The 26,712-nt window shown below is 35.9% G+C and overlaps 2 protein-coding genes across 3 annotated transcripts; one reads left to right on the top strand and one right to left on the bottom strand.

Annotated features, from left to right (window-relative positions):
• Nucleotides 1-954: 954 nt before the first annotated feature.
• On the bottom strand, nt 955-23,533 carry LOC132159963 (coiled-coil domain-containing protein 50-like). Of its 2 annotated transcripts, XM_059569654.1 has the most exons (12): nt 23,259-23,533; nt 17,338-17,400; nt 11,952-12,081; nt 9,601-9,691; nt 9,269-9,365; nt 4,552-5,331; nt 4,139-4,263; nt 4,018-4,062; nt 3,826-3,930; nt 1,891-1,985; nt 1,704-1,807; nt 955-1,617 (listed from the first exon to the last, which is right to left on the bottom strand). In XM_059569654.1, exons 1-12 carry the CDS (start codon nt 23,305-23,307, stop codon nt 1,598-1,600), a joined length of 1,704 nt encoding a protein of 567 aa, XP_059425637.1. In that variant the 5' UTR covers nt 23,308-23,533; the 3' UTR covers nt 955-1,597. The 2 variants fall into 2 exon arrangements, with proteins under 2 accessions (XP_059425637.1, XP_059425638.1); XM_059569655.1 differs by lacking the exon at nt 4,552-5,331.
• A 1,449-nt stretch (nt 23,534-24,982) lies between these two features.
• Nucleotides 24,983-26,388, top strand: uts2d (urotensin 2 domain containing). The gene is made up of 5 exons (XM_059568723.1): nt 24,983-25,403; nt 25,519-25,623; nt 25,735-25,772; nt 25,998-26,091; nt 26,171-26,388. The coding sequence occupies exons 1-5, from the start codon at nt 25,307-25,309 to the stop codon at nt 26,194-26,196; spliced, it is 360 nt and encodes a 119-aa protein (XP_059424706.1). The 5' UTR covers nt 24,983-25,306; the 3' UTR covers nt 26,197-26,388.
• Nucleotides 26,389-26,712: the final 324 nt, after the last annotated feature.

Here is a 26,712-nt window from a genome sequence, read left to right as displayed (position 1 = left end):
CCTTAAAACTACTATTTTGGATTTGAATTGAATTATAAATAAGACATAATATATAAAAATAAAAAATGAGGAGTAGAGATGTGTTCGTGGCCATTTTTGGACAAGATTCATATAAACCCCACAGAGTGCACATTCAGCCAGCATACACTTGAACACCGGAGCATATTAGTACAGTAGGTCCCTGAAGCACCTACGAAGAAGATGAGACTTGCTACCGACACTGCAGGTGAAGGGGGAAATATCACAAAAACAAAGGCACCCGAAGGCTGAGCGTCTCGAACCCTAGCTGTACATGAGCCTGCAGTGCGAGTAAAGAGTCTCTCATGAATGATATGAAGGCAAAACAATTACAACCCGAATTCCGGAAAAGTTGGGACGTTTTTTAAATTTGAATAAAATGAAAACTAAAAGACTTTCAAATCACATGAGCCAATATTTTATTCACAATAGAACATAGATAACATAGCAAATGTTTAAACTGAGAAAGTTTACAATTTTATGCACAAAATGAGCTCATTTCAATTTTGATTTCTGCTACAGGTCTCAAAATAGTTGGGACGGGGCATGTTTACCATGGTGTAGCATCTCCTTTTCTTTTCAAAACAGTTTGAAGACGTCTGGGCATTGAGGCTATGAGTTGCTGAAGTTTTGCTGTTGGAATTTGGTCCCATTCTTGCCTTATATAGATTTCCAGCTGCTGAAGAGTTCGTGGTCGCTTTTTTAGCCATTTGTTGCCCCTGTGCCAACTTTTTTGAGACCTGTAGCAGGCATTAAATTTTAAATGAGCTAATTAAGTGGATAAAAGTGTAAAATTTCTCAGTTTAAACATTTGCTACGTTATCTATGTTCTATTGTGAATAAAATATTGGCTCATGTGATTTGAAATTCCTTTAGTTTTCATTTTATTAAAATTTAAAAAACGTCCCAACTTTTCCGGAATTCGGGTTGTAAAGCGCTGACAACCTCAACTTGACTACTGCTTCTTAAGACGTTGAGATATGTGAAACTTTGCATCTCCGGAAATTGGATCGCTCCTGGTTTATACTAACAGTCTCTTCAGATCGATTGGGGAAAGGGTAAAACAATCAGCATTTTAAAAAGACAAATCAAAATAAAATATATCCTCTGAAAATAAATCAATAAATATATATAGCACAAAAGTGCACAGCGTATAAATTCAAGCATGTTTTCCGTTAAATAAAACCAACGAAAAAGTGGAAAACCTCTGTATCCTGAACTCAACATGGAATCAAGACAATGCTTCATTATAGACAACAAGAGAAAAGGGATATTCTAGAAAGCTGTGCAGTAGATCCCTTCCTGTTCACTCATCCACAATAAGACAAGAACACGAGAAGCAAACCGGAACTGTCCCTGTCGCACAGTAGTTCGTAGCTCCAGGGTAAAAGACTCGTTCACAACACGAAGAGACGACGTCGGCTCATCTGATGTGATGAACCCGAGAGGGAAAAATCAAATAAAGTGTCAGTAGCTTCTGCTGAAAGCCTCAAAGAATTTCTGAATCACTTCTCCTCTACTGATTCGCAAAATAAAGGGCAGAACAGACTCAGGATTGGACAGCAGTGGAGGCATATGGTCACTGTCTGTAGTAGGCACCTAAAAGGAGATAAGGAGATTCAGACGGCCATATTTAAAAAGTTGTTCAAATTTAAAGCATGATGTCTCATTAGTGCAACGTGAACCTTTGTACGCCGCCTCTGGTCTTGGTGGAGGACGAGGGGAGTAGGGGTCCGCAAATGCATAGCTCTGGTTTACGTTCTCGTAGTGCTGTGTAGGAGGCGGCGGCCTGGAGAGAAGAACCGAGAGGAACATGAGGCTCCAGCAGGACTTCTGACAGTGTAAGTGTGTTATTGAGAGGAGATGTGGTACCTGACGGGTTTGTGGTTGTGTGCTCTCTGGTACTCGTCCTCTCTGATGCGCGACTCTTCTCGAGCTCGTGGCCGTACTACTTCTTCTTGCACTGGCTAATGTGACAGAAGCGAAGAGAGTGTGTGAGTATTGTCGACAGAGTCAACGTCTCCAAGCGTACATGGCATGATGTGGAATAATCTAATACATGAATTTCAAAGGCCTCTACATTAACATTATATTAATAGTCCCACTGAAAATTCTCTGACACTGTAGCAATGTTCTTGCTACCATAATTTCAAAATCTGAATTACTATTAATATAGCCCTAAAATAAAATACATTTAATTAAACAATATACACATTAAATTAGTGGTCGACCGATATTGTTTTTTTTTTTTTTTTTTTGACTGCCGATATCTTGGAAAGCAGGGGGCCGATAGCAAAAAAAAAAAAAAAAAGTAAAGAAATTTGAAATGGAAAAAATTAATGTGTAAAATAAACACTTGTAATTTAGATGACAAAGAATTTTCTAGGGCTGCAACTAACGGTTATTTTGATAATCGATTAATCTGTCGATTATCTTTACGATTAATCGGTTTATGTACTTATATTTTAGTTTTGCCCATTTTTTCCCCCAAGTAACTTATTATTAAAGAGTCTTTATCATTCAACAGACTTTTTAGAGATTTTAACCATTTTGCATTGTCATTTTCTCATCAAAAACATACCTGGAGTTGTGTTTTATTATGTGCTAGTAATCCTTTGTCGAACTCTTCTGCAATCAAAACACTGACCCATACGTACTCTAGCAAATTTCACAAGGAGATTTCAAATAATGTTTTCACCATGGCAGTCCTTAGGGCTTAGGGTTAAAGTAGTTTAACATCCCGAACAAAGCTTATTAAGTAATCTTTCAGAACATAATTTCACTAAGAATAAGAATAAAACTGAATTAAATTTGCAGTACATTGCATTTTATTATTATTTTGTAAACACACAACTTATACCTGGGAAACAGCTTCATAGCTTATGCTGTGAAATTGTAAACAGTCATTCGAATAAAGTGCCGATGGCATGAAACCTGAATGGAACTCACATTTTAAAGTAAAATCCATCAGAAAAAAAGTATTGAAAAAAAATGGACAAAAAGAAAAAAAGTGCATTTCAAATACATTTAAACATTTACTTCTCTCATTCAGTCATAATTAGGCTGCAAGACTGAATTATGAACTGGTAAACGAAAAACCAGTTTCGTCAAAGCCAGGAATGTCAAAAGCTTTAAATGTTAACTGTTAAAAAGCAATGTTATCAGCTTTTACGACTAAACATCTAAACATTTGCAAAACATTGAGAATCTGAACATATAAAAGTCAGTTCAGTAGTGCAAAGTTTAGAGGTTACTCTTTTTTTTTGAAGGCTCAAAGTAAAGTACTCCCACACTTTGGATGACTTCGTTCGATTAGTTTTATCTTCCGTTTTTTTTTCTTTCTTTCTCGAGCTTACTCCACTGCCGTCTGCCTCCACCATCTCGCTGAATGCTGCAGAGAGCTGTTTGGGAAGCACGTGACATAAAACGAGGCCAGCTATTGGCTATTTACTACTTCTCCTGCTGTACTGGCTGAGTAAAACCTCCGGTGGCTCATTACTGCCACACTTTGGTCACCGCAGATTTGAAATATGCACGAAATGAGCCGCTTACGGCAAATAAAAGTTATTTAGCAACGAATCGATGACTAAATTAGTTGACAACTATTTTAATAATCGATTTTAATCGATTAAATCGATTAGTTGTTTCAGCTCTAGAATTTTCACAAATAATTAAATATTTACTAAAAATATAAAAAGGAAGTATACATCTACGTTCATGTATTTAAACATTTATCCATCTCCAAGGGTGGTGACCGATCAGCATTTCAGACCAGAACTATGCTTAGTTGGAATGGATGTTGCTTACCTTATATTCCACCTCAGCCCATCGTCTCTCAATTGCTTGTTTCTCCTGATCTCTTGATCTCTTATACTCTCTTTTCTCTTCCTCCATTAACAGTCGTGCTATTTCCTTAAAATACAGTCACAAAACAAATCGTAAAACAAACAAGATGAGCGACACCCTGACAGTGCACAAAAACAACAAACCATACTGTACCTCATCTTGTGCAACTTGAGCGGCTTGTTTGTCTAACCGACTTGCCTGTACAAAAAAAAAAAACAATTATATTTGTGGATTAAAAGTAACCAATAATTACAACCAGAGAGACTCAAGATACCTTAATTTCTTCTTCTTGTAGCTTGCGTGCCACCTCCAAGTCTATGAGCTCCTGGTCTTGTAGGTCTAAGTGGGCCAGTCCACGCGTCACCTCCTTCATGCCATATTCTCCTCGCGGTTTCCGACCTGAAGGGGGCATCAGAGGACGTTAATCCACGTTAAAAGAATGACAAACTTAAAACTATTCACACAGAACCCAAGCAACAATTTTTGGTTTGATATTAAGAAAGGAATGGATCAGAAATGACTAGATTTAGTGCACAAGGATCCCCAGAAATTAATTTAGAGAGTCCAAAAAAGACAAGAAACCCAAATGCACAGGAAAAAGGAAATCTTGACAGCACTCCCCACCACCAGATGGCACTGCAAAGTCCAAGCAGGTTGACTCAAACAACCTCGGGCCTCGTGCCATACCTCTCTCTCTGGGAGAATGACCAGGGGACCGGCCCTCGTTCGAGGGACCTCTGAGAACAGGCTCCTCAAACACCTCATTAGGACCTGACGGGAGCCTCAGCCTGTTCTTATGGTCCTGCCACTCCAGGCTTTCCTCTGAGCGTCCCCTAGTTGGAACGTAACCGTCCAGTTCTCGCTCCCTGTTTCTGTGCCTTCCCCTGTTCCCATCTCTTCCTCGTTCTCTTTGCTTCTCTCTGCTACCGAGTTCATTTTGGTCCATGTTCTTGTCTCTGTCAATGCCGCTAAACAGTCGATCTTGACTTCTTGTCCGGTTGCGATCTTTTGACCTTTCCTTGGCTCTCCGTACATCCCATTCTCGTTCTCGATCCCTGATCCTCTCCTTGTCCCAGACCATGTCCCGGCCGGCATAGTAATCCCTGGGAGTCCTCTCCTTTCGTTGCACCACTGGTTCCAGGTCGTCCCATTGGTCTTGTTTCTTCCTTCTATGTGGTTCTGTGTGATCGAGATTGAGAGGTTTGTTTCTCTCTTTCGGTCGTCGCCCAGGTGAGTAGTACTCGAGGAACCTTTCCTCGCTCGGACTCTCCGGATGCCAAGATCGACTGAACTCAACGGGCTCATATTCCGGATATCGACTACGGCTACTGGGATATCTTTTTCTTTCAGGCTCAGGAGAGTTGTACGGGGAAAGAATTTGACTGTAGTCGTGATGCTTCTCTTTTCTGTAACCCGAAGACGCGGAACGGGGTTTTGGCTCTCGCCGATCCGGTGGAGATCGGGAGTCTGGGTGAAAGCGAGTGTGAGGCAAAAGGTGGAGTGCAAGAACAAGGAGGGAAATTGTCCAGGTTAGTACACAAGGGTTAGTTCACTGTGGATGATGCAGGAAGTAAAATGGTAAATAAGGCTATTATTGACAATTAGTACCAAGCCATTCAAAATGAAAAAGTTACAGCAAGGGTCCAGAAATTGACGAATGCCATGCATGCCAAGGTCAAATGATTGGAGAACATTTAAGTTGTATATTTAAGGCTTTTAAACTGTATTTATCTCGTTTTTAATGTAACAGTAGTAATGCATCACTTATTTAAAATGTATTTAAATAAATTAATTATATAGTATTATGTAGCCACATTTAAATAAAGATTTTAAAATGCAGGATAAGTGTCACTAATTAAACAAGTATATGCTCAGCTTACCATCAGCCTCTTACATGTATGCTTCCAAAAAACAATTAGCAGATATGCATATAAATAGCTATTTATAAATGGTAATATAATCATGGCTGACAGTAATACATGGAAACGTAGGAGTAAAACAAACAAAGAAATAAATAAAAAAACAGACGCAAGAACAGATGTTACTTCTTGCCCAACTAGTTAATAAAACAAGTATATAATCAAAGGAAAATTAGGAGTTGGGGAAACCTCCAAAACTATAGGTGATACCTTTTTAAAAAGCGGTTATCAAATGTTTCTAAAATGTTTACATTCAGATTTAGGAGCTAGTTTTAGTGCTAAAACGCTTTTTGTAATACTCTTAGAGCAAAAGATTTAGGAGACCTAAATTAAGGACTGATTTTCTCCTAAATCTGTGAGGTTTTTTTTTGTGTATGTATATATATATATATATATATATATTTATATATATATATATATATATATGGGATCTTTTGACCCACCTGTTTACTTTCACTTTAGACACGACTAGAGCTGTCAAAATGGCTGCAAAACGTAATTTACATTTTGTAGTTAAATATTATCAATATTGAATTTACAAACAAATTTAGAAAGGGATAATTTCAGCTGGTTGTTTTTTTTTTGGGGGGGGGGGGGGGGGGTGGGGGTTGTTTGGCTTCTCTCCTGAGGCCACAAGAGGGCGCACTGAGCGAAATATTAATAAAACGCGTTTCTTAAAAAGCAATAAAATAACACAACTGACTTTTGAGAAAAGTGCATAATTTTTTAATAATGTTAATAAACTATATATAATTAAGTTGCCTAAACAATTTGAAACAAAACAGCATCATATGTATGCATGTATGTATAGTTTAATACAAAAGAAAGAAAATGTGATAAAATACATTCAGAAGTGGTCCAGATCTGTTAGATGTTATCAAAAAAAAAAATAATTATATATATTTTGTTGTTCCAGAGTAAACAGCCAAAAACCACGTATCCTGTTGTGATTTCAATGAATTGCATATGTCTCAACACGCAGAGTTTTGGTGGAGAGAATAACAACACGATGATAATAATACTAATGATATACTTAATGTAGTATTTAAAAAAAAAAAAGTGTCAAAATTCTATTGTATTATAGTGTGTACAAATTATAAATGGAAAGTGACTGGAAAGTGTTAATTTTGAACCCTGTTTACAGCAACTTACAGGACGTTTAATAAGGAGCAATATGTGGGTTGGGACAGGTTGTAATTTTACAAAACTAAAATAAACCAAAACAAGCAATCAAAAAAATAAAAGTTATTTCAAACGGTTGGCTGCAAACCAGTGTTTCTTTGCAGCAAAACATACAAAATTTTACAGATTTCTCAGTTTTAATGCCTTAATCCTATTTCTACAAACAAATCTCAAATTAGCGCACATGGTAGCAGTTTATAAATAGGCTAATGTGCATTTTTGTCCACATTTATGCCAATAAACTAAGCCTTTTGCATTCATTAACCCTTCTACAACTCTATCACAGATTCATGCATCAAGGATTCAGATAAACCTGTCTGATCTCCTCCCCAACATATCCCTGCATAAGCGCAGTCTAGGCCTATTTGTTTGCATCTCTGCGTGAGAACGGAGCCCAGCTATGCAGTCACGGTTCGAGAGGTAGAGACAAAGCTAAAGATACTCCCTGAGATGCTGAATCTTTTATGTTGTGCCCTGTAGGCGTGTGCTAATCTCTGCTCATCACGGCAGCACCCTTACAACATGAAGCAATGCATTACGTGCTAAAGTTTCAGTCTTTAGGGTTCGAGGGTTTTGGTGAAACAAACTATTCATTAAGAACTTATGAATGAGAGATTTGAGCATGTTTAATGAAGCAAACAGACCCTGTGGGTACGATACCGGCTAGCCAGCAGGAGTCCCTAAACACATTCAAATGATGGCATGAGAGAACGATTACATAACACGAAAGCTAACAGTTTGAATGCAAACTGGCATGCAAGGGCAGCCATGCAGGGAAGGTGGAGTTAATAGATGCCGTGTTGACACAAACAACTTTCATCTCCAGTTTTGTAGCATTTGTTGTCAAATGGTCATCCATTGCCAATGCAAGGTCTGCTGGTGCTATTTAGATCCTTCCCAGAGTAACCTAATGTTTACTAAACAAACTTTAGTTGCAAACTACCGTGCGGTCAAGTCAGCTGACATGTTGTTTGACTTCACAACAAACAGATTAGAAGTGTCTGGAGTGTAATGAAATGCATAAAATGTGTGTTAACTACTGCAATTGCTATCTTAGGTAAGTACCTCTGAAAGAGTTAAAACAGGAAATGTATGGCAAAATTTGCACAGGAATGTCAAAACTACTATTGGCTGACTCTCATAAGTAGTTATAACTTTGTATGAAAAGTTTTTTAAATATTTTTTTACATTTTCATGTTAGTATTTTCAGATTTGATCATTTTATAAAATACACAGTTTTTTTTCATATAAGTATGCAAAAAAATATTAAAATACCAAAGAATTAAGTACAAAACTACACAACCAATTTGTTTTTGAAACTATTAAGAAAAATGTGTGTGTGTGTGTGTGTGTGTATATATATATATATATATTATATATAGTTTCAGTAAATTGTATACTTTTTCAGCTAGTTGTTTATTAAATACGTTTAAATTACATTTAATCAAATGAAAAAAAATGATTACACTTTATGCCTCCATGTAAGCATATATATATACACACACACACACACACACACACACGCACAAATACGAATGTCTATTTAGCCATTAATTCAAAAAAGTTACTTTATTATTTATATACAATTATATTTTTATTAATATTATGAATTTGTTTTTTATATTAGAATTTTTTTTAAATTCAGTGATTTTGTTTTATGTTTTGCCATGTCTTTGCCCGTTTACATGTCTTTGTAACGTAAATGTATTTTATTTTTAATTCAGTTTTAGTCATTTGAGTACTTAAATGCAAAACATTCAGTTCATATTTCTCAGAATTCATCAAAAATATCTTAATATGTGTTCCCAAGAAGAACAGAGGTCTTACAGGTTTGAGGGTGAGTGATTCATGACAATTTTTATTTTTGAGTGAACTATTCCTTACATTTTTTTAATTTTAATTTTTAATTTTAGTGATTCTGTTCTATGCTTTTGTCTTTTTTTCAGCTTCATTTCAATAAACAAATTATTTAACGTTAACTTGGCTTTTGACTGATTCATTGCAAGAAAGAGTCATTTGTTGGTGAATCAGACCAAACTGCTTGTGTTTGTTTTTGCATGCAACGAATGAAAGCGTGTTTTGTCCTCGTGTTTCATGGTATCCAAAGAATTCAGTTTTCACATCCACTGCTGTGGTAAAATGCGATATGGCGCTGTAGATTCAGTGAACAGCTGAGCAGGAAACCCTGCAAACGCAGATTTCCCAGCAGTCAAACGTGTTGACCGACCCAAACCCACATATTCTCTTCTCCAAACCCCTTCTTTGCTGGATCGCACACCTTCCTCCAGAGGGCGTCTACACACCTTTTTCATCGTAGTACTCCTCGAGGTTTCCTTCCATCTGCTTGTGCCGTTTTCTCTTCTCTTTCATCTCTCGCTCCTGCAGCTTCCGGGCGATGGCCTAGTTGAGCGCACACACAAACATGAACTCAGAAGAATGAGTGGAGGAAACAAACACTGCAATGCAGCAGCAGTCATGGGTGTGGATCCAGATCTAAGCTTTCCTTGTGACTAACACACAGAGAATGCGAGTACGCGTTCTCAAGTCTTACAAACACAATCACGAGGATGTCATGTGACTGCTGGGGGCGTGGCTAATCCACAGCGAGTGCCTGAATGCTGTGAATGGCTCTCACCTCATCCTTTTCCTCCTGCTGCCTCAGTTGTTCAGCTTGACGGACCAGTTGTTCTTGAATCTCCTGAGCTATTTCAATGTCGATGCGTTCCCTGGCGGCACAGAGGAGAGAAAACACTTGAGTTTACACACTGTGAGCTCTCACATCAGCCACCATGGCTTTCACTTCCTGTGAGATGAAGGTGTTGTTGGAAGACTGACGACAATGTTTGGTTTAAAGGGTTACAGAGTAACTGTTATCTAGGGCTACAATTATCATACATTTGTGCTAACTGTCATAAAAAAATTGTGTGTTTTATGTTTTAAGGGCCTTATGCTGTGTTCACACCAAACACGAATAGAGCGTCAAATTCGCGTCTAGTTTGCCGCTTGAACATTATGAATGCATTCACGCGTCTGGAGGCGAAATCCGCTTCTTGTGGGAGGGGCAAGTGCTAGCGGTTGTCTGTTTGCAAGATGGCTGATGTTGATCGAGCACTCGGGTCTTTTCCACTTTTTCCTGCACACTTCCTCTGAATCAACATATTATCTTGTTAGCGAAAAGTAGCTGTAGGCTATATTAGGGGGAAAATAGTTGTAAAAAATGGCAGTAAGGCCGCGTGTCGATAAACGTGTACGTGACTCAAACGTTAAATGTGTTTTTACAACAAACTCTTCCAAACGAGGTCCTTTTTATTCCTGAAATATGAACTTGTGTGTGATACTTGTGTCATATAGCTCCGGTCGACTGCTCACTGACAACATCAGTCGTTCCTCCATGTTGAATGAATGACTCCTGAGCAGGCTCCTGATTGGTTAACGTGGCGCGAATTGATGGCAAAGTTAAATTTTTTCAACTCGGGCGGCAGACACCAATTCGCGTCAAACGCTAAATGCACAAAAAGCACCATTCGCGTCTACCGCGCCGCGCTAAACGCCTCATTTGCGCCACGAGATCTCCAGACGTGCGGAAACGCGTCTTTACATTGACTTAACATTGAAATCATTCGCGCCAGACGCTCTATTCGCATTTGGTGTGAACGCAGCATTAGGTAGTTATTCACATTAAACTTGGAATCATACAAAACCCAGTGGTATTTAGTAGTATTTTATTTATTAATTATTTTATACTTGCTTTATATACTTCATTTAAATTTTAGTTTAGTTGGTTTTAGTGATTGTTTTGTGCATTTGGCAAGTTTGCATTTTTTGTCTATTTAGCTTAGTTTTAGTTATTTTAGCATTTTATTTCAGTTGGTTGCATTTCATTTTTATTTATTTATTTTTTATTAAAAAGGTTGCATTTAATATTTATATTTCAGGTTCATTTCAATTAGATAGATAATAACAAATTATACACAAATATATATATATATATATAGTGAATATAGCACAGGGGTAGAAGATGAATTTTATATTTTTTATTATAAATAATAAAATATTAACTAGCAATATACTGACTATTTATTTAAATAAATACAAATAAAATACTAATACTCCTCCCACTACAAATAATAATTCTAAAAATAATAATAATAATAATTATTATTATTATAATGCAGCAGCTCTACAAACACAGAAGAAAAAAATCTTTGTTTTAAACTGTTAAAAGCGCAATCTGGTGTCTTCTTACATTGTTCTTAACACAGGATTGGGAGATTAATTGACCAGTAATTAGTCATGTGATTACCACCCAGACAGAGTAATTAGTAAAGCAATCCCATTACAACCAAGCTAATGTAATTGGCTTGATTTAAAGACACGTTTAGGCAACTCCAGCTTCTCAGTCAAGCAGCACAGGAGGCAACAAAAAGACAATTTTGAAAAGAAGACATTTTTTTTCTACAGTAATATTGTAAAATATGATTATAATTTAAAATAACTGCTTCCTATTCCTAAAATGAAATGTATTCCTGTGATGTAAACCTGAATTTTCAACATCACTCCTTTCTTAAGTGATGATGAAATCAGTCTAATGTGCTGAAAATAGTCACTCCGCTCAAGCTCTGACGATAGCATCAGCTCAGAGACCTTGAGACGTCGCCCAGCAGGAAAGAAGTCTTTATCTGCATATGGCATGAGCAGAAGTCAAAACATTTTACTGCCACGGCGCACTACGAGACGACACAAGGCCAGAGAGCTGCCGGAGCCTAACTAAACTCACATACTGTGTTTCTGTACGAGAAGCACAGTGTCAACATCTGAGGGACAACAGCAGCTATCAAGGACTGATAATGAAAGTACAACAGCTCTTATCTCGATAGACAGCAAAAACAAGCAGGATTTCCCAACTGGCTCTGCAGCGTCTGATCCTGCTTAGAGTTTGGGAGGATCTGGGAAAGAACCGGTGTCGGTGTGTTTGAGGTGACTCACATGTGGCGATGCTGTCTCTTGCTCTCGGCTTGGGCCCGCTTGTCCTCCTCCTCCTGTAGACGCTTGGCCACCTGCAGGTCCTGCTGCACCAGGCGGCTCTTGTGGACGTTGGATGCCAGGTGGCTCTCGACTGGAAGAGAAACCTGACGTTTAGACGCTCGCGTCGAAGAAATTCAACAAAGGATACCTCAAATAGCATGTGCTGTGTTTCTGAAGCACATGACTGCTGGAGCAAAAGCATTTCTGACATTTACACAGATTTGTAAATATATAAAATAAACAATTTACTGAATAATAAAAAAAATGGAATTCGTTTTGAGATTAAATACTGTGTATTTAAAAATAATACTTAAACAATTTATACATTACTACTAATACTACTACTAATTATAATATTTTTTATTATTACTATAATCATTTTTATTGACCAAACAGAATATCAAGTCAAAACTAATTCAGCAATTTAGTATTCAGTAAATTATTTACTCACAAATAATTCATAATTATAAGTGCTTTAAAACCTTTACGCAAAACTGACATACACATCACGTTTTTATTGTTGTTGTTGTTGTTTTTTTCCTTTTTTTTTTAGTAGTAGTAAGATTAATAGTGGTATTTGTTATATTTTAAATATTGTTTATTATTATTATTTTATATTACTACAAATATGAATTATATTTATACAATGTAATGATTATTATTATTATTATTATTATTGGTAATAACACTGCTAGGTTTTTATTATATTTTATTGTATTTATATTATTATTGACTAGACACAAAATAAGAAATTAATATTAACAATTATTAGTGCTTTAAAACATTCACAAGACTGACATTTACATTGATTTTTCAGAAAACACATTACAAGAATAAATAAACCACTGAATAATAAATTGAAAATACAGTGAAAACTGCCACTGCAAAATAATACTGATAATAATGAAAAAATGTAAAATAAGAACAACAAATGACAATTTTCCCAGAAAACCCATTTATTTATTTATTCCAAACCACTGAATAATAACTGGTTAAAAAATGTTTACATTTAATTAATTATAAAAAAATATGCAATCTATTACATATTCATAACTACTGAGATTATTAAACAATATTAAAATTCAGTGAAAACTACCAAAGTGTCGTGGCAATTTTCCATTTTAATGAAGGTATGAGACAAAAGTCTTCTGAATATTTATTTTCCTGCAGGAAAAGGTCTAGATTCAAACAGTCATTCATGGAGGAGGAACCACCTAAACCTTCTTCAAACACAGATGCTTTGATCTCATTCAATCATAATGCATATTCAACATATATGTCCATTTAACTATGTCTGTTTCTCTAAACATTCAATGCAAATCATTTTCAAATAGATAACATTATCTCAGCTCATTGAAATCTCAAGCATACTGAAGAACTCATGACACTGCCCAAAGAACGCTCTTCAATAGTGACGCAAATAATAATAAAAATAAAATTCCTCCACACAAAGCAAAATAAATAATAATTTAAAATAATAAGAACGAATTACACAAAATATTGATATACACGCAGCTGAGAGCTGATGTTCTGAAACGGCATCAAACCGGTTGCCATTTCAAGGCTGTGCTACGTCGACAAGGCAGTCAATCGTAGACACCGACGCAATTCTAGCCGACACAGTGCATCATCTTCCCAAAGTCTGAACACTTTTATTGATCCTGTGGCTGCGAGCGCACGCTATTTTTAAGAAAGAGCACCAGGAAGAAAGAAAAGCTATAAACTGAAAGATTCATGTGATGGATAAACCTGATGTCAGTCAAGCTAGCCACATTTTTTACAAGAAGCCGTTTTGATCGTTGAATAAAATCGAGAACGAGGTATTCTATGGCTTTGATTCATTGCAATTCTTTCAGATGCGAATCTGCCAGTGCGACTAAAAGCTGATGTGCGACACGCAAGCGGTTTCTTTGCCTGCAGGAAAGGTCAGGCCTTTCAATCAATGGTCAAAGAAGCTGCTTTGTTCAGTCATATAAAAGCTCTGCAGTGCTGTTATTGTTAACTCAATCTAAAACTAAAACCATTCAAATCATCTTTATTAACTGAAATAATGAAACACTTAAACTGAAAACTGAAAACGCTGCCTTGCCAACTCAACAAAAAAAAAAAAAAAATCATTTTTTTGTTAATTAAAAAAGCTAAAAAAGAAAGAAAGAAAAAAAGCCTATATGAAAACGTAAAATTCTGCCTCAGTAACTAAAGCTGAAGATCTCAAATTATTCAAACTAATCAAAAAAATTGTGTTGTCGTTATAAATTAGTGCTCTCACATTATTAATCGCATCCAAAATAAAAGTTTGTGTTTACATAATGTGTGTACTATGTATATTTATTATGTATATATAAATAAAAACACATGCATGTATGCATTTTGAAAATATTTACATTTACATTAAATTATCATATATAAATATTTCACATATAAACAAAACTTTTTTCTGAAATATATAAATGCATGTTTGTGTATTTACATATACATAATAAATATACACAGTACACACACCTATATTATGTATTTTTTGGATGCGATTAATCGTTTGACAGCACTAATATAAACTTAATAGATCTATAAAACATTTAACATAATTTAACAATTTAACCAAAAGGTAAAAAGAAATTAAATAAATGAAAAACTTGTTAAAAATGCTGGAATGGCTACACAAATAAGCTGAAGATCTAAAATTATTCTAGAGCTGAAACAACGAATCGATTTAATCGATTAAAATCAATTATTAAAATAGTTGTCAACTAATTTAGTCATCGATTCGTTGCTAAATAACTTTTATTTGCCGTAAGCGGCTCATTTCGCGCATATTTCAAATCTGCGGTGACCAAAGTGTGGCAGTAATGAGCCACCGGAGGTTTTACTCAGCCAGTACAGCAGGAGAAGTAGTAAATAGCCAATAGCTGGCCTCGTTTTATGTCACGTGCTTCCCGAACAGCGTCTCTGCAGCATTCAGCGTGATGTGGGAGAACTTTACTTTGAGCCTTTAAAAAAGAAGAGTAACCTGTAAACTCTGCACTACTGAACTGTTTAAGGGGACGTTCACATATCGTGTCTTTTGCGCGCTCAAGTTCGTTATTTCCAACACCGCACCGAATCGAGTTAAAAACATTTCAACTTTTCAGAATGCTGCAAGCGCATCGCGGGTCATGTGACAAGAACTAACCAATCAGCTTCATCCTTTCCCGTAACAACGTTAAAAGCTCAGTCAAGATGAAAGGAACAGCTGATCATAGTTGTATATGGATTTCCATTTTGAAATAAATTTAGTAGCAGAGCTACTGCAAGCGATTTTTTGAGCTGCAAATCCATTTATCCTTTGCTGAAATTTCCGCGTCTTCAAGGAGAGAGCTCGTCATGGTTGCTTAGCAAAGGCAGACGCCTCAGGGGCGCTTCTGCACGAGCGCTTTGGAAAGAAGGAGAAAGCGGTGCGCCTAGCGTTTTCCACGCGTTTTTAGGCGCGATTTGTGAACGGCCCCTAAGACTTTCATTTGTGCAGATTCTCCAGTAAAATGTTGTTTGCAAATGTTTAGTCGTAAAAGCTGAGAACATTGCTTTTTAACAGTTAACATTTAAAGCTTTACAAACATGTTCTGTGATCAGTTTGTCGTTTACCAGTTCAAAATTCAGTCGTGCAGCCTAATTATGACTGAATGAGAGAGGTAAATGTTTAAAGATATTTTTTTTCTGGACAACCTTCTGATGGATTTTACTTTAAATTGTGAGTTCCATTCAGGTTTCATGCCATTAGCACTTTATTCGAAGGATTGTTTACAATTTCACAGCATAAGCTATAAAGCTGTTTCCCAGTAAATAATAAAATACAATGCACTGCAATTTTATTCTGTTTTATCCTTATTCTTCGTGAAAATATGTTCTGAAAGATTCCTTAATAAGCTTTGTTTGGGATGTTAAACTACTTTAGGAGCTCTAAGGACTGCCATGGTGAAAACATTATTTGAAATCTCCTTGTGAAATTTGCTAGAGTATGGGTCAGTGTTCTGATTGCAGAAGAGTTCGACAAAGGATTACTAACACAATAAAACAACTCCAGGTATATTTTTGATGAGGATATGACAGTGCAAAATGGTTAAAATCTCTTTAAAAATCTATGCTGAAGGATAAAGACCATTTATTAATAATTTACTTGGGGAAAAAATGGAAAAAACGAAAATATAAGAACATAAACCGATTAATCGAAAAAATAATCGACAGATTAATCGATTATCAAAATAATCGTTAGTTGCAGCCTTAAATTATTCAAACTAAAAATTAGCGTTAATAATAAAAAGAAACTATGACTAAAACCTAAAAATTGAAATGAAAACGAAAATAATTCAAAATAAGAATAAATACTATACTAAATAATACTATAATAACACTGCTCTGCTACAGAAGATGATGTGGTCAGGAACTTTTTTTTAAGGTTCGTTTATAGGATCATTAAAATAGTCCGTGTGAAATTAGTGGTTTAAACGTAATGTTATGAAGCTACAAAAATACTTTTTTGTGCAAAGTAAACATGCGTGCTTCGTGGTACTATCACGAATGTGTGAAGAAGACTGACAAGGAAGGGAAGACATTTTTTTTTTTTGCATACAAAATGTATTCTCGTAGCTTCACAACATTACGGTTGAACCACTGATGTCACATGGACTATTTTAATTCCTACCTTTCTGGGCCTTAAACGTGTCAGTTACATTGCTGTCTGCTCTCGAATTTCTTCGAAAAAAAAATCGTAATTTGTGTTCTTACGAGTCATTCATTTTTGGGTGAAGTATCTCTTTAAAGTGTGATTTCATTAGAAAAATTTGCCCATTGATAGTGGTGTACATGTATGAAGCATTCGAACTCGGGACGTCCCTTTAAAACTAAACAGCTTTCTGTCGGTCAACGCGGGGAATTTTTGTAACCAACTTGAACCCGTCTACTTGTGGAAACCTTAGTTTCTCCCTCACATAAAATTCCCAGATGCTTGGATGCCTGTTGAAATAGATTTCGATAATTTACCAAACAACAGTAAATATGGCCACACATTTAGCACTGTGTCCTCAAGAGCTCTTTCTCTTTTTCAACACGGTTTCCTCACACACAAGTGCTAATGAAATCAATATGATGGCATGTGAGTTCTGTGGTGAAGGTGTAAAACCTCACACTGCAGGTACAAGGGGAAGATGCTGAGATGAGTTTGGACTTTTCTTTCCACTGTCATTCATTTTTATGCTCAGTTAAGGATGGGGAAACACCATAGTGGCTTTGAAGGACTCATTTGGTGTCAACAAACAGCCTCAGGATTATAGGTCATAACTTTCCATGTTTTAACAGAGGGTATGAGAGGACTCACTTTCCTGTTCTTGAAGGTTGTGGGCCAGACAGTGGTCTTCTAGCACGGCAAAGTCCCGGCACACTGCAGACAGACAAAGATAAGAAATCAGGTTATTTACTGTTAAAAAAGAGCCACGTGATAGTTTCAACCCACACAGGAAGTTCACAACACTAACCTCAGGATAACAGATTTAGGCTAATATTTTTGCATGCATGAGCACTGATCTGTATGCATAGTAAAGCAAGTACTGGACTTACACTACTGAAATTATCACTTTTATTCAGCGAGGATGCATTAAATAGATCATAGTATTACAAAAGATTTCTATTTAAAATAAATGCTGTTCTTTTGAAATTTCTGTTTAACCCTCTCAGGCTCAAATTAAGTTTTAGTGACTTTAGTAACCTTTAGTAAAGTTTTTAGTACTCCAGATACATAAAATATGTATCTGGTGTAATAAGGTTTTTAGTTTTTAACTGTTGCAAATCAGCAACGCCTGCCTTGAGAGGGTTAAAGTATCACAGTTCAGTTTGCATAAAAAAATATTAAGCAGCTCAACTGATTTCACCGTTGATAATAATAAGAAATAGGACTTTTTAAAGAAACAAATTATTAAAAATCTTATTGATCCACAAACTTCCATCTTCACATTTTTTTTAATTCATTCATTTATATTTTACTGCTATAGTAGCAGCGAATTCTATACTCAAGCCAAAATAAATTAATAAACAAATTAATGAATAAATAAATATAAAATTTAATAAAATTTAATTCCCTAAGAGCAGTAAAGGCTGTATTAATGGCAAAAAAACATCAGCATCAGTTTACGGTCATGAATTTGTCGCGTTGTGTCGCGTCGTGCCGCACCACAGCAGAGAACATCACTGGCTTCTATTTGCTTCTGTCAAATCGCGCCACTCACCTCTGGTTTAGGCACTTAGAGCAAAACCATGCATCATTCATTTATATTTCTACATGACTACCTGCAATACACCTCTGATTAATCAATTGCTCCATCTACTGGTCTGTTATTGATACAACCACAACTGCTATATCTGATAACCGAGCGCTCAATCGGGTGCTGCGAGTCAAGCTGACAACCCTCTACATTACGAGTAAATCACTCACATATACGACTAAATCTTCATTCTGGTGACTAAATGATGTCTAATATTAGCCAATGGCTAATAAATTTGATTTTACTCGCCACTGTGTTAGTTGGAGGCTGAGTATAAGTATAGCACAGATATATTTTCACTCGCGAACACTGACCGAATGCTTCAGAGTCTCACTCTTCGCCAGGCGATCTCTGCTTTTTTTCAGTTCATCTGAATGGATGCACAGCGCACCTGTGTTTGACGCACCGTAAACTAGTGTGAAGGCGCACGACTCACCGTCGCATTCTTTCAAACATGCAGAGAGAGAGAGAGAGAGAGAGAGAGAGAGAGAGAGAGAGAGAGGACGAACTGATGCGCTACATGTAAACAATATTCTTTGTTGTAGTTTCCTGTCAAAACAACAGTTCCTTTAGATTTTTTCAGCTTTTAAGAACAGCTGGGTTTTCCGTTAGTGGGCGGAGCTAATGCGCAGATTCTCAAATTTTTCTCAATTCTTCCAACCAAGCCCTGGGACGGCTAAACAAAACGAACGCACCCAAGCCATTCTCCCGCATCCCACACACTATTGAGTCTTTATCCGCCTACACCGGTACTCGCCCATCAGGTGTTGTCAATGAGGGGGTTCAGCAACCAGCTCCCGCCTTTTTGCCAATTTTCAATAATCCGGGAGAGTCGCGCGGTGACGCGCTGCCAAGATGTCGACGGCCCGTTTTGCACACTTTGAGCTTCAAAAACGCTCTTCAGAAGTTTACGGGTGACATCAAAAACACTACGTCCATGTTTTTATACAGTCTATGGTTCGGTCCCGCGATCGTGCAGGTCACAACTCGGAGGATGCCTGTTATTATGTTATAATCAAGGTATTGGACGTTAGTGCCCTGGCAGTGGCTTTGGTTTTAGATTTAATTTGATTAATGTTTTAAGCTTAGATTTACAAGAAATATTTTAACTGCAACTATGTAAAAGGAATACTGCTTTAAAAATTGTGTTTGCAAACCAAATGTTATTGCACTTTTGTTCATATAGCAGTATTTCTAAAAAAAACTAAGAAAAAAAAGGTGCACAACACACTACTTTTGAACTCATTATTGAATTTTGTGCATAAAACAGTAAATCCCAGAAAATCATAGATTAATCGCAATTAGAAATTTTAATCGCTGAGCAGCACTGATATATAAATAAATAAATAAATAAATAAAACATCTATCAAAGAAGGAAACAATTCTGTGGGGTCTGAAACTGCGGTTCAACCAACCATTATCACCTCAGTTATAAATACATCCCAAGAAACTGAAACCATGTCCTTCGCATCCGCCCTTTAACATCCTCTTTTTTTGCTTTTTAATGTTTTCTTTAGGCCTGATTCTGCACCTGGCAGCGTCCCAGCTACTTTTGCATTTCGGCCGGCGAGGAAAACTGCGCTGTACTGTTTGTGGGAATCGAGCGTGATTAATAAAACCAAACACACGCTCCAGTTTCACACCGTGTGCTACAGCCGTGAGGGAATTTAGTGGCAGGTTTAATAACGACGTGAAACACGGTTCACGTAATGCTAATTCACCTAGGAATTTTCCAGAGTCTGTGTTGTTTAGCTGAGGCGAGACGAGGATACGATTAAGCCACTTCTGCAGGTCAGTGATTAAAGTCGTCGTCCATCTGCTGCTGATCAGCATCTTAAGAAGAAGAGCTGCAGAACTGAGACCGAGGGATATTCATAGCGTTAAATGAGGAACCAAGAGCAGAATTTACATGAAATCTCCTTTGCAGTCTACTGGCTGGTGAAGCCACATCTCGATGCCCTGTCAGACAGGATTCAGATAACGGCTGAGTATCATTTGGCAGGAGGAACCAGGAAAGCCCCTGCTGAAAATAAGCATCTTGGTGCTGACTGTGCATTTACTCTAGGCTTCATTTCCTTATGCATGGAGCCTTTTTGAGGGGTTCGGAGGCCAATTTGATTAACCTGTGCTGGAAACTTTTTTGGTTTATATGATGAAGTTATGTGGCTTATCATTATGATGAAACTGGATTTATGACACAGTTAAGTATTAGAGGTAAACCGATTTTATATATATATATATATATATATATATATATATATATATATATATATATATGGCCTAGGTTGACAAATTTGAGATAAGAGTGTTTGTTTTCAAACAAATGAATGAATTAATTCAGCATAATAAACATGTCTTAAAAGTGTCTTCTGCTCACCTAGGCTGCATTTATTTGATCAAAGATATATATATTTATTGTAATTTATTGTGGTGATGCAAAGCTGAATTTTCAGCATCGTTACTCCAGTTTTCAGTGCCACATGATCCTTCAGAAATCATTCTAATATGATTTACTGCTCAAGAAACATTATTGTTATTATTATTAATATTGAGAACAGTTGTACTGTTGTGATACTTTTTTAGAATTAGAGTAGAGTAGAATTAAACTGCATTTAATTGAAACAGAAATCTACTTTAATAGTCTTTACTGTAAATTTAAGTCAATAAAAAGTCAAAAAAATATTAGACTATCACATTAACTCAATGTATTACATTTATGTTAGTTTGCTTGAAAACAAAAAAGGTTGCAATAACTAAAGAAATATATATATATATATATATATATATATATATATATATATATATATATATATATATATATATATATTGCCATAACTTGTTTCTCACAGGGTTAAAGCCAGCAAAATCTAATAAAACATGTTTCAGGCATAAGGGATTTTTTCCAAAAAGAACATGCTGCTGGATCTTCGCCTAACATTAAAAACGTGGGGGTGATCCCATACACCATGAAATAAATACAGCCCAGAGCGACACAAACACTATGACATCAATTAAAATGTCTGATTCATTAAGAATGATGATCCTCAAGGCGCTATGAAGCAGCGACGGGCAACAAGTAACAGCAACACAAGGAAAAGCTGAAAGCTCTCCAAAGCAAAACACGAAACCAGCACTGAACACATCCCAGCAGGTCTTAGCTAGGAAGCATGCACACTTTCCAGGCAAACAACCCGAACTTTGCCTCCAAGAGCACAGAGCAGCTGCAACACAACAACAAAACGCTGAATCCACACGCACGAAACAACTGGAAACAGAAACCACAAGGACATTCTTCGAGGAGAAACTCGTGAGAAATGCGGTATGTCGCTCGTCTTCATCCAGTTAATGAGTTGAAAACATCCAGATGCAGGAAAACACTCCATTGCCTAAAAGACTTCTTTAAAGTGTTAAAGACACAACATCATGTTGGTAGTTGTGTAAACCAATAAGATATGTTCGATAAACTATATTAACATCATAAATTGAATCTAGCACAAAAGTAGACTTCAAACGTCTTTAAGAACGTGAACTTGGCCGGTCCCCCTATAGAGCCCTCAACCTCTGTACCGTTGTTTATTTTATATGAAATAATTACTCAGAAACCAACATTTGGTCCCCCAGTTGGATAAATTACTTAATATTTAAAAATCTGTAATAAAGTAGCTCATATTAGACGTGTCAACCTCCTTAAAATTGGTCAAATTTGGCCTATCCCACCTCAGAAGACACCTTGTGTCTAAACCTTTTCGGTCGCATTGAAGCAAACTTATTAAACATAACCAGAAATCAACATTTGGTTCCCAATTAGCCAGGATTACTTGATAACTGATTATGAATGAAAAATGGTTTGTTTTAAATGCATCAAAGTCAAACATCTTAAAATGTTTAACTCGGCCTGTCCTACTTAAGAGGTCTTAAAAAAATAAATAAAACCCAGCGTTTGGTCCCCAATAAGCCAGAATTACTTATTAGTCTGAAACTGTAATTCAGAAACCAACTGAACCTAGACCAAAAAATAGCTTATTTTAAACATAAAAAGCAATTAAAATCATCAATTATATATATTTTCAAGAACGCTGGTAAACCAAACAGTTAACAGTAGCCTTTGACTTCCAGATCATATTTTCCAATCCTATGGAAGTCAATGGATACCATTAACTGTTGGTTTACCAGCGTTCTTCAAAACATCTTCTGGAGGGCTCAAATGAAGAAAGAAACTCATACAGGTTTGGAAAGGCAAGAGGGCGATTAAATAATGACAAAAGTCAACTATCCCTTAAGTTAAAGTTATTTATTTTAAATGAAAGAGCTAGAAAGCAACATTTGGTGCCCAACCAGCTACAGTCTTCTGAACGTCGGTTTGAGACCAATAACAGAATCTGAAGCTCAGATACGATCTCAAACTGGATTTAGGGCGGAAATGATCCTAATCCACCTAAAGAATCAAACGAGGTTCAAATGAGTGGGTTGAAATCCTGCAAAGCTAGCTGTTTTTTTTGTGTTTTGTTTCCCTTCAATAACACGCAAAGTCTTCAACAGCTTGTGTTGCACCACAGTCATCTTCAGTATGCCGAAGATGATCAAGAAGACTCTCACAACACATGTGCCAGCATTCGCACACACACACACACACACACACACACACATACACACCACAGCAAATAAAACTAACGTCAGCATCACACGCCATCTAATACAAGATATTTGAGACAAAACATGGCAGAATTTAATCGCTTTATCTTTTTTTAATATCAGCAATATACAGATGGTCAGAGGCGTATATCCTTCAGTGACGTTACATGGTATAAAAGGTAAATGTAGTGAGTCCAAATAACAGTTTACCTTCATAATTCACCACAATGCAATCATATTTAGTTTTTGGGCAGTTCTGAATCATCTGGCAGGTCGTGCCATTTGCCCGTTTATTTTAAGGCAGTGTAACATCATCATCATCATCATCTTCTTCTTCTTCTTCACTCACCCTCTTTTACGCCAGGCAGGTTGTTCTGATCGATACTGAAATCAGCCATGTCGTCGGCGATTCTCTTAATGTTTCTCTGGGGATCCTGAAGGTTATAGTCTGACAGACTGATGGCAGTCTCCGTCAGATAAATAAATCCCGATCGATGTCTTCGCTAATGTGTCGCTCTGATTGGTTTCTGTCGCCAGTCGAGGTTTCTGTCCGTCCCTCCCTCTGTACCCTCACACACAAACCATGCAGGAAGAGCTGAGCTGAGCAGCGTGTGTGTGTGTGTGTGTGTGTGTGTGTGTTTGCTACGGATTGCAATGCGGGACATGCCACGCGCGCACGCGCTCACATTCTGACAGGCGGAGAAGCGCGCGCGCGCACGTCAGCAAACAAATGAACAGAAACAGAGCAAGTGCACGAGCGCAGCTCTCAGATTCCTTCAGAAGTGGGCTGCTTGAAAGTTTTGTAAACCTTGTTATTGTCGTTATTAATTTTAACAATTCAGGCCAATATAAACACTCTGATATTGACTTTATTACTTTAAATAATCAGGCTTCCACGATTATAAAATTATTAAAATAATGTATAGACTATAAAATAGCCTATAAAAATGATCAAATATTAAAAATATAAACCTATTTTAAGGATAAATATAGAGTAACCAAGAGAATATTAATTGTATTAATTGAATATAAATAATATTAATTTAGTTGTTATTATTATTGTCAGTGATGTTGTGGAAATTGAAAAAAAGATTAAAAGGTAAACTTTAAAAACTCAACAAAATCTGAATTATTCTCTTTCTCATTAAATAGTTCATTTATGCATTATAGGGATTTTTTTTATTAGAGTTTCTATCAACTGGAAAATACTTCTAAATTTGATTTTGTTTTTTTACAAAAATATCATTATAACACTATTTAAATATCTTTTGAGATTAATATAGAGTACAATATTTGATGAAATATTATTTTTTTGTTTTTAAGAAATTGAATTATTGCATCAAGTATTTAGTGATCGATAGAAACCGAAAAAAAGAACAGAAAAAAGCTGAATATCTAACACATATAAAATAAAATAAACTTAACTTAAATATTAACTAAACTTCAATATTGTTTTACAAATGATATGGATCTGAATTTTTCTCAAGTTTTAATGCAATTAGAATTTCATATATATATATATATATATATATATATATGTATGTATAAATGTGTGTGTGAGTGTGTGTTAATCGCGATTAATCGCATCCAAAATAAACGTTTTGTTTGCATAATATATGTACGTGTACGGTGTATATTTATTATGTATATATGAATACTCATACTCATGCATGCTATGTTTATATATGAAAGATATTTATATACAATATAAATTATATGAATATAAATATATACATGTAAATCAAAATGTATACTGTATGTCTGTGTTTTTGTACATACATAATAAATAATAATATTAGCAGAGTAACTCAGTATACTAAGTTAATAATAATATGAAATATGACTTATCATTATTTTAAATATTAATATAGATTTTATAGATAACATTTTAATACAAAAAAAAAACTATTTAAACACAATACGTTTGTTAATTATAGATATGGATCTCAATGTTTATAGGTTTCTAGTGTCTCTATAAGATGTAAAAGCCTCCAGAATGACATTATATTCTTCATTTGACATTCTTCATCATACCGTTTCTTGTTATTCTAGGCACTGACTCACATATACTTTTAGTTCAATTAAAAGAAGAACGCCAGGGACATTTTACCATCCCCAGACGAACGAGACCCAGTTCTGCCAGTGATTTACTCTTGTCCTGACACACACCGCCGCTGACTGATTGCCGGTCACTGGCCATGAGACCACGTCAGATCATCAGTCCCAGCTGTCACAGACCCTCTTTTAAAATACAGAACGTACTCCGTCACACTTTTGATTTACAGTGAGGACACATCCTCACGTCCTGATTAAAAGTATCCCATCTGATGAGCCTCCAGCAGAAGCGCCTTTGGTCAGACAGGAGCAAACACACACCAGGATCATCCCTTCAGTGCCATGGACAGACTATCCTCAGGACGTCTTCTTCCACGACTTGCTTTTTTACTTCTGATTGGTGCTCTCAACGTTCATACTAGAAGCCTTCTAAGTCCAGGTGAGTCCAAGCCACTAATTTGATCTAAATGAATGTTTTTTAATTCTAGATTTTATTAAAGTCAGTCTCGTTGTATTTTAATTGTGTGCTGAATGGCATATTTTCATTTTTATAGTCAACCAGGTGTTCCATTCAGTGGAGGATTCAGATGTGCAGAACCAGATCTTGGCATTTCTGCTCCGGAAAAACATAATGCCTGTGCAAGAAAAGGTTGCGATAGGTAAATAAATGCATTTTATTTATGTGTTGCACAGATCGTCTTATTCTTAGCAAATGTAAAATGAATAAGCATCTTATAATCCACAAACCTGCACTTGTTCTTGAATCTCAGAACTCGAGCTGGCCAGAAAAATCACAGAGCTGCAGGAGGTAGGTTTCATTTCGGTTCAGTTTCGTAAAAAAATCATTTGTCTTTAAATACAATTAAATATTTAATTTTCATTATATATATATATATATATATATATATATATATATATATATATATATATATATATATATATAAATAAACACAAAATATATTCATATACAAATGTATTAATAAAAATTTACTAACTATTATAATGAAAGCTAATTGTCAGCTTGCTGTTTCAGCTTGCAGCCCTTCAAGAAGAGCTAAATGTAGAAAGAAAATTGGTGTCAAACGCAATAGAAAAAGAGGGATCCATGATCAGCAAAAGAGATGATGGTGAGTGTTGCTTTTTTATGAACAGATGTTTGTCAATTGCATGAATGAGGATGTAATTATACAATTTTCTACTTTTTAGCCTGTTTCTGGAAATACTGTGTTTGAGGATGTCGAAGTGAAGAACCAGGAACAAGAAAACCTGCAAAATCATCTAATGCCTTAAGATGTGTCAGACGAGCAGAACTGTTTTTCAGATATGGAATTATGTGTATTCATAATGTGTCATGATAATGTACTCATGGCTGTACTCTTATAACAAAAACCTATTTTATGTCAATGGCATCTCAATAAAAAATCAAGTGAAATTTATCGAGTTTACTCTATCATCTCATTGTGCAAAACATTCCCTATTTTTGAAGGATCTTGAGTTCATAATCAAACATATGAATGCATAATTTTACTATAATAATTTCATAATAATTTTACATAAGATAAAACTTCTCATCTGCCTTGATTTATAAAGACAGTCTTTTCAAAAGCTCTTGTCTCCCTCTAGTGTTAAGACTTTGTTGAACATTATAAATGTCACACATACCAAAATAATATATTAACCAAAGAACTGAGGGTAGCCATTGACTAATTGGTTATCAAAATTCTTACAGTTCTTATGTTTTCAATAGA

This window comes from Carassius carassius, chromosome 16, assembly GCF_963082965.1.
Source record: "Carassius carassius chromosome 16, fCarCar2.1, whole genome shotgun sequence".
NCBI lineage: Eukaryota > Metazoa > Chordata > Actinopteri > Cypriniformes > Cyprinidae > Carassius > Carassius carassius.
The sequence above is the reverse complement of the archived record's forward strand: the minus strand, read 5'-3'. Positions and strand labels throughout refer to the sequence as shown.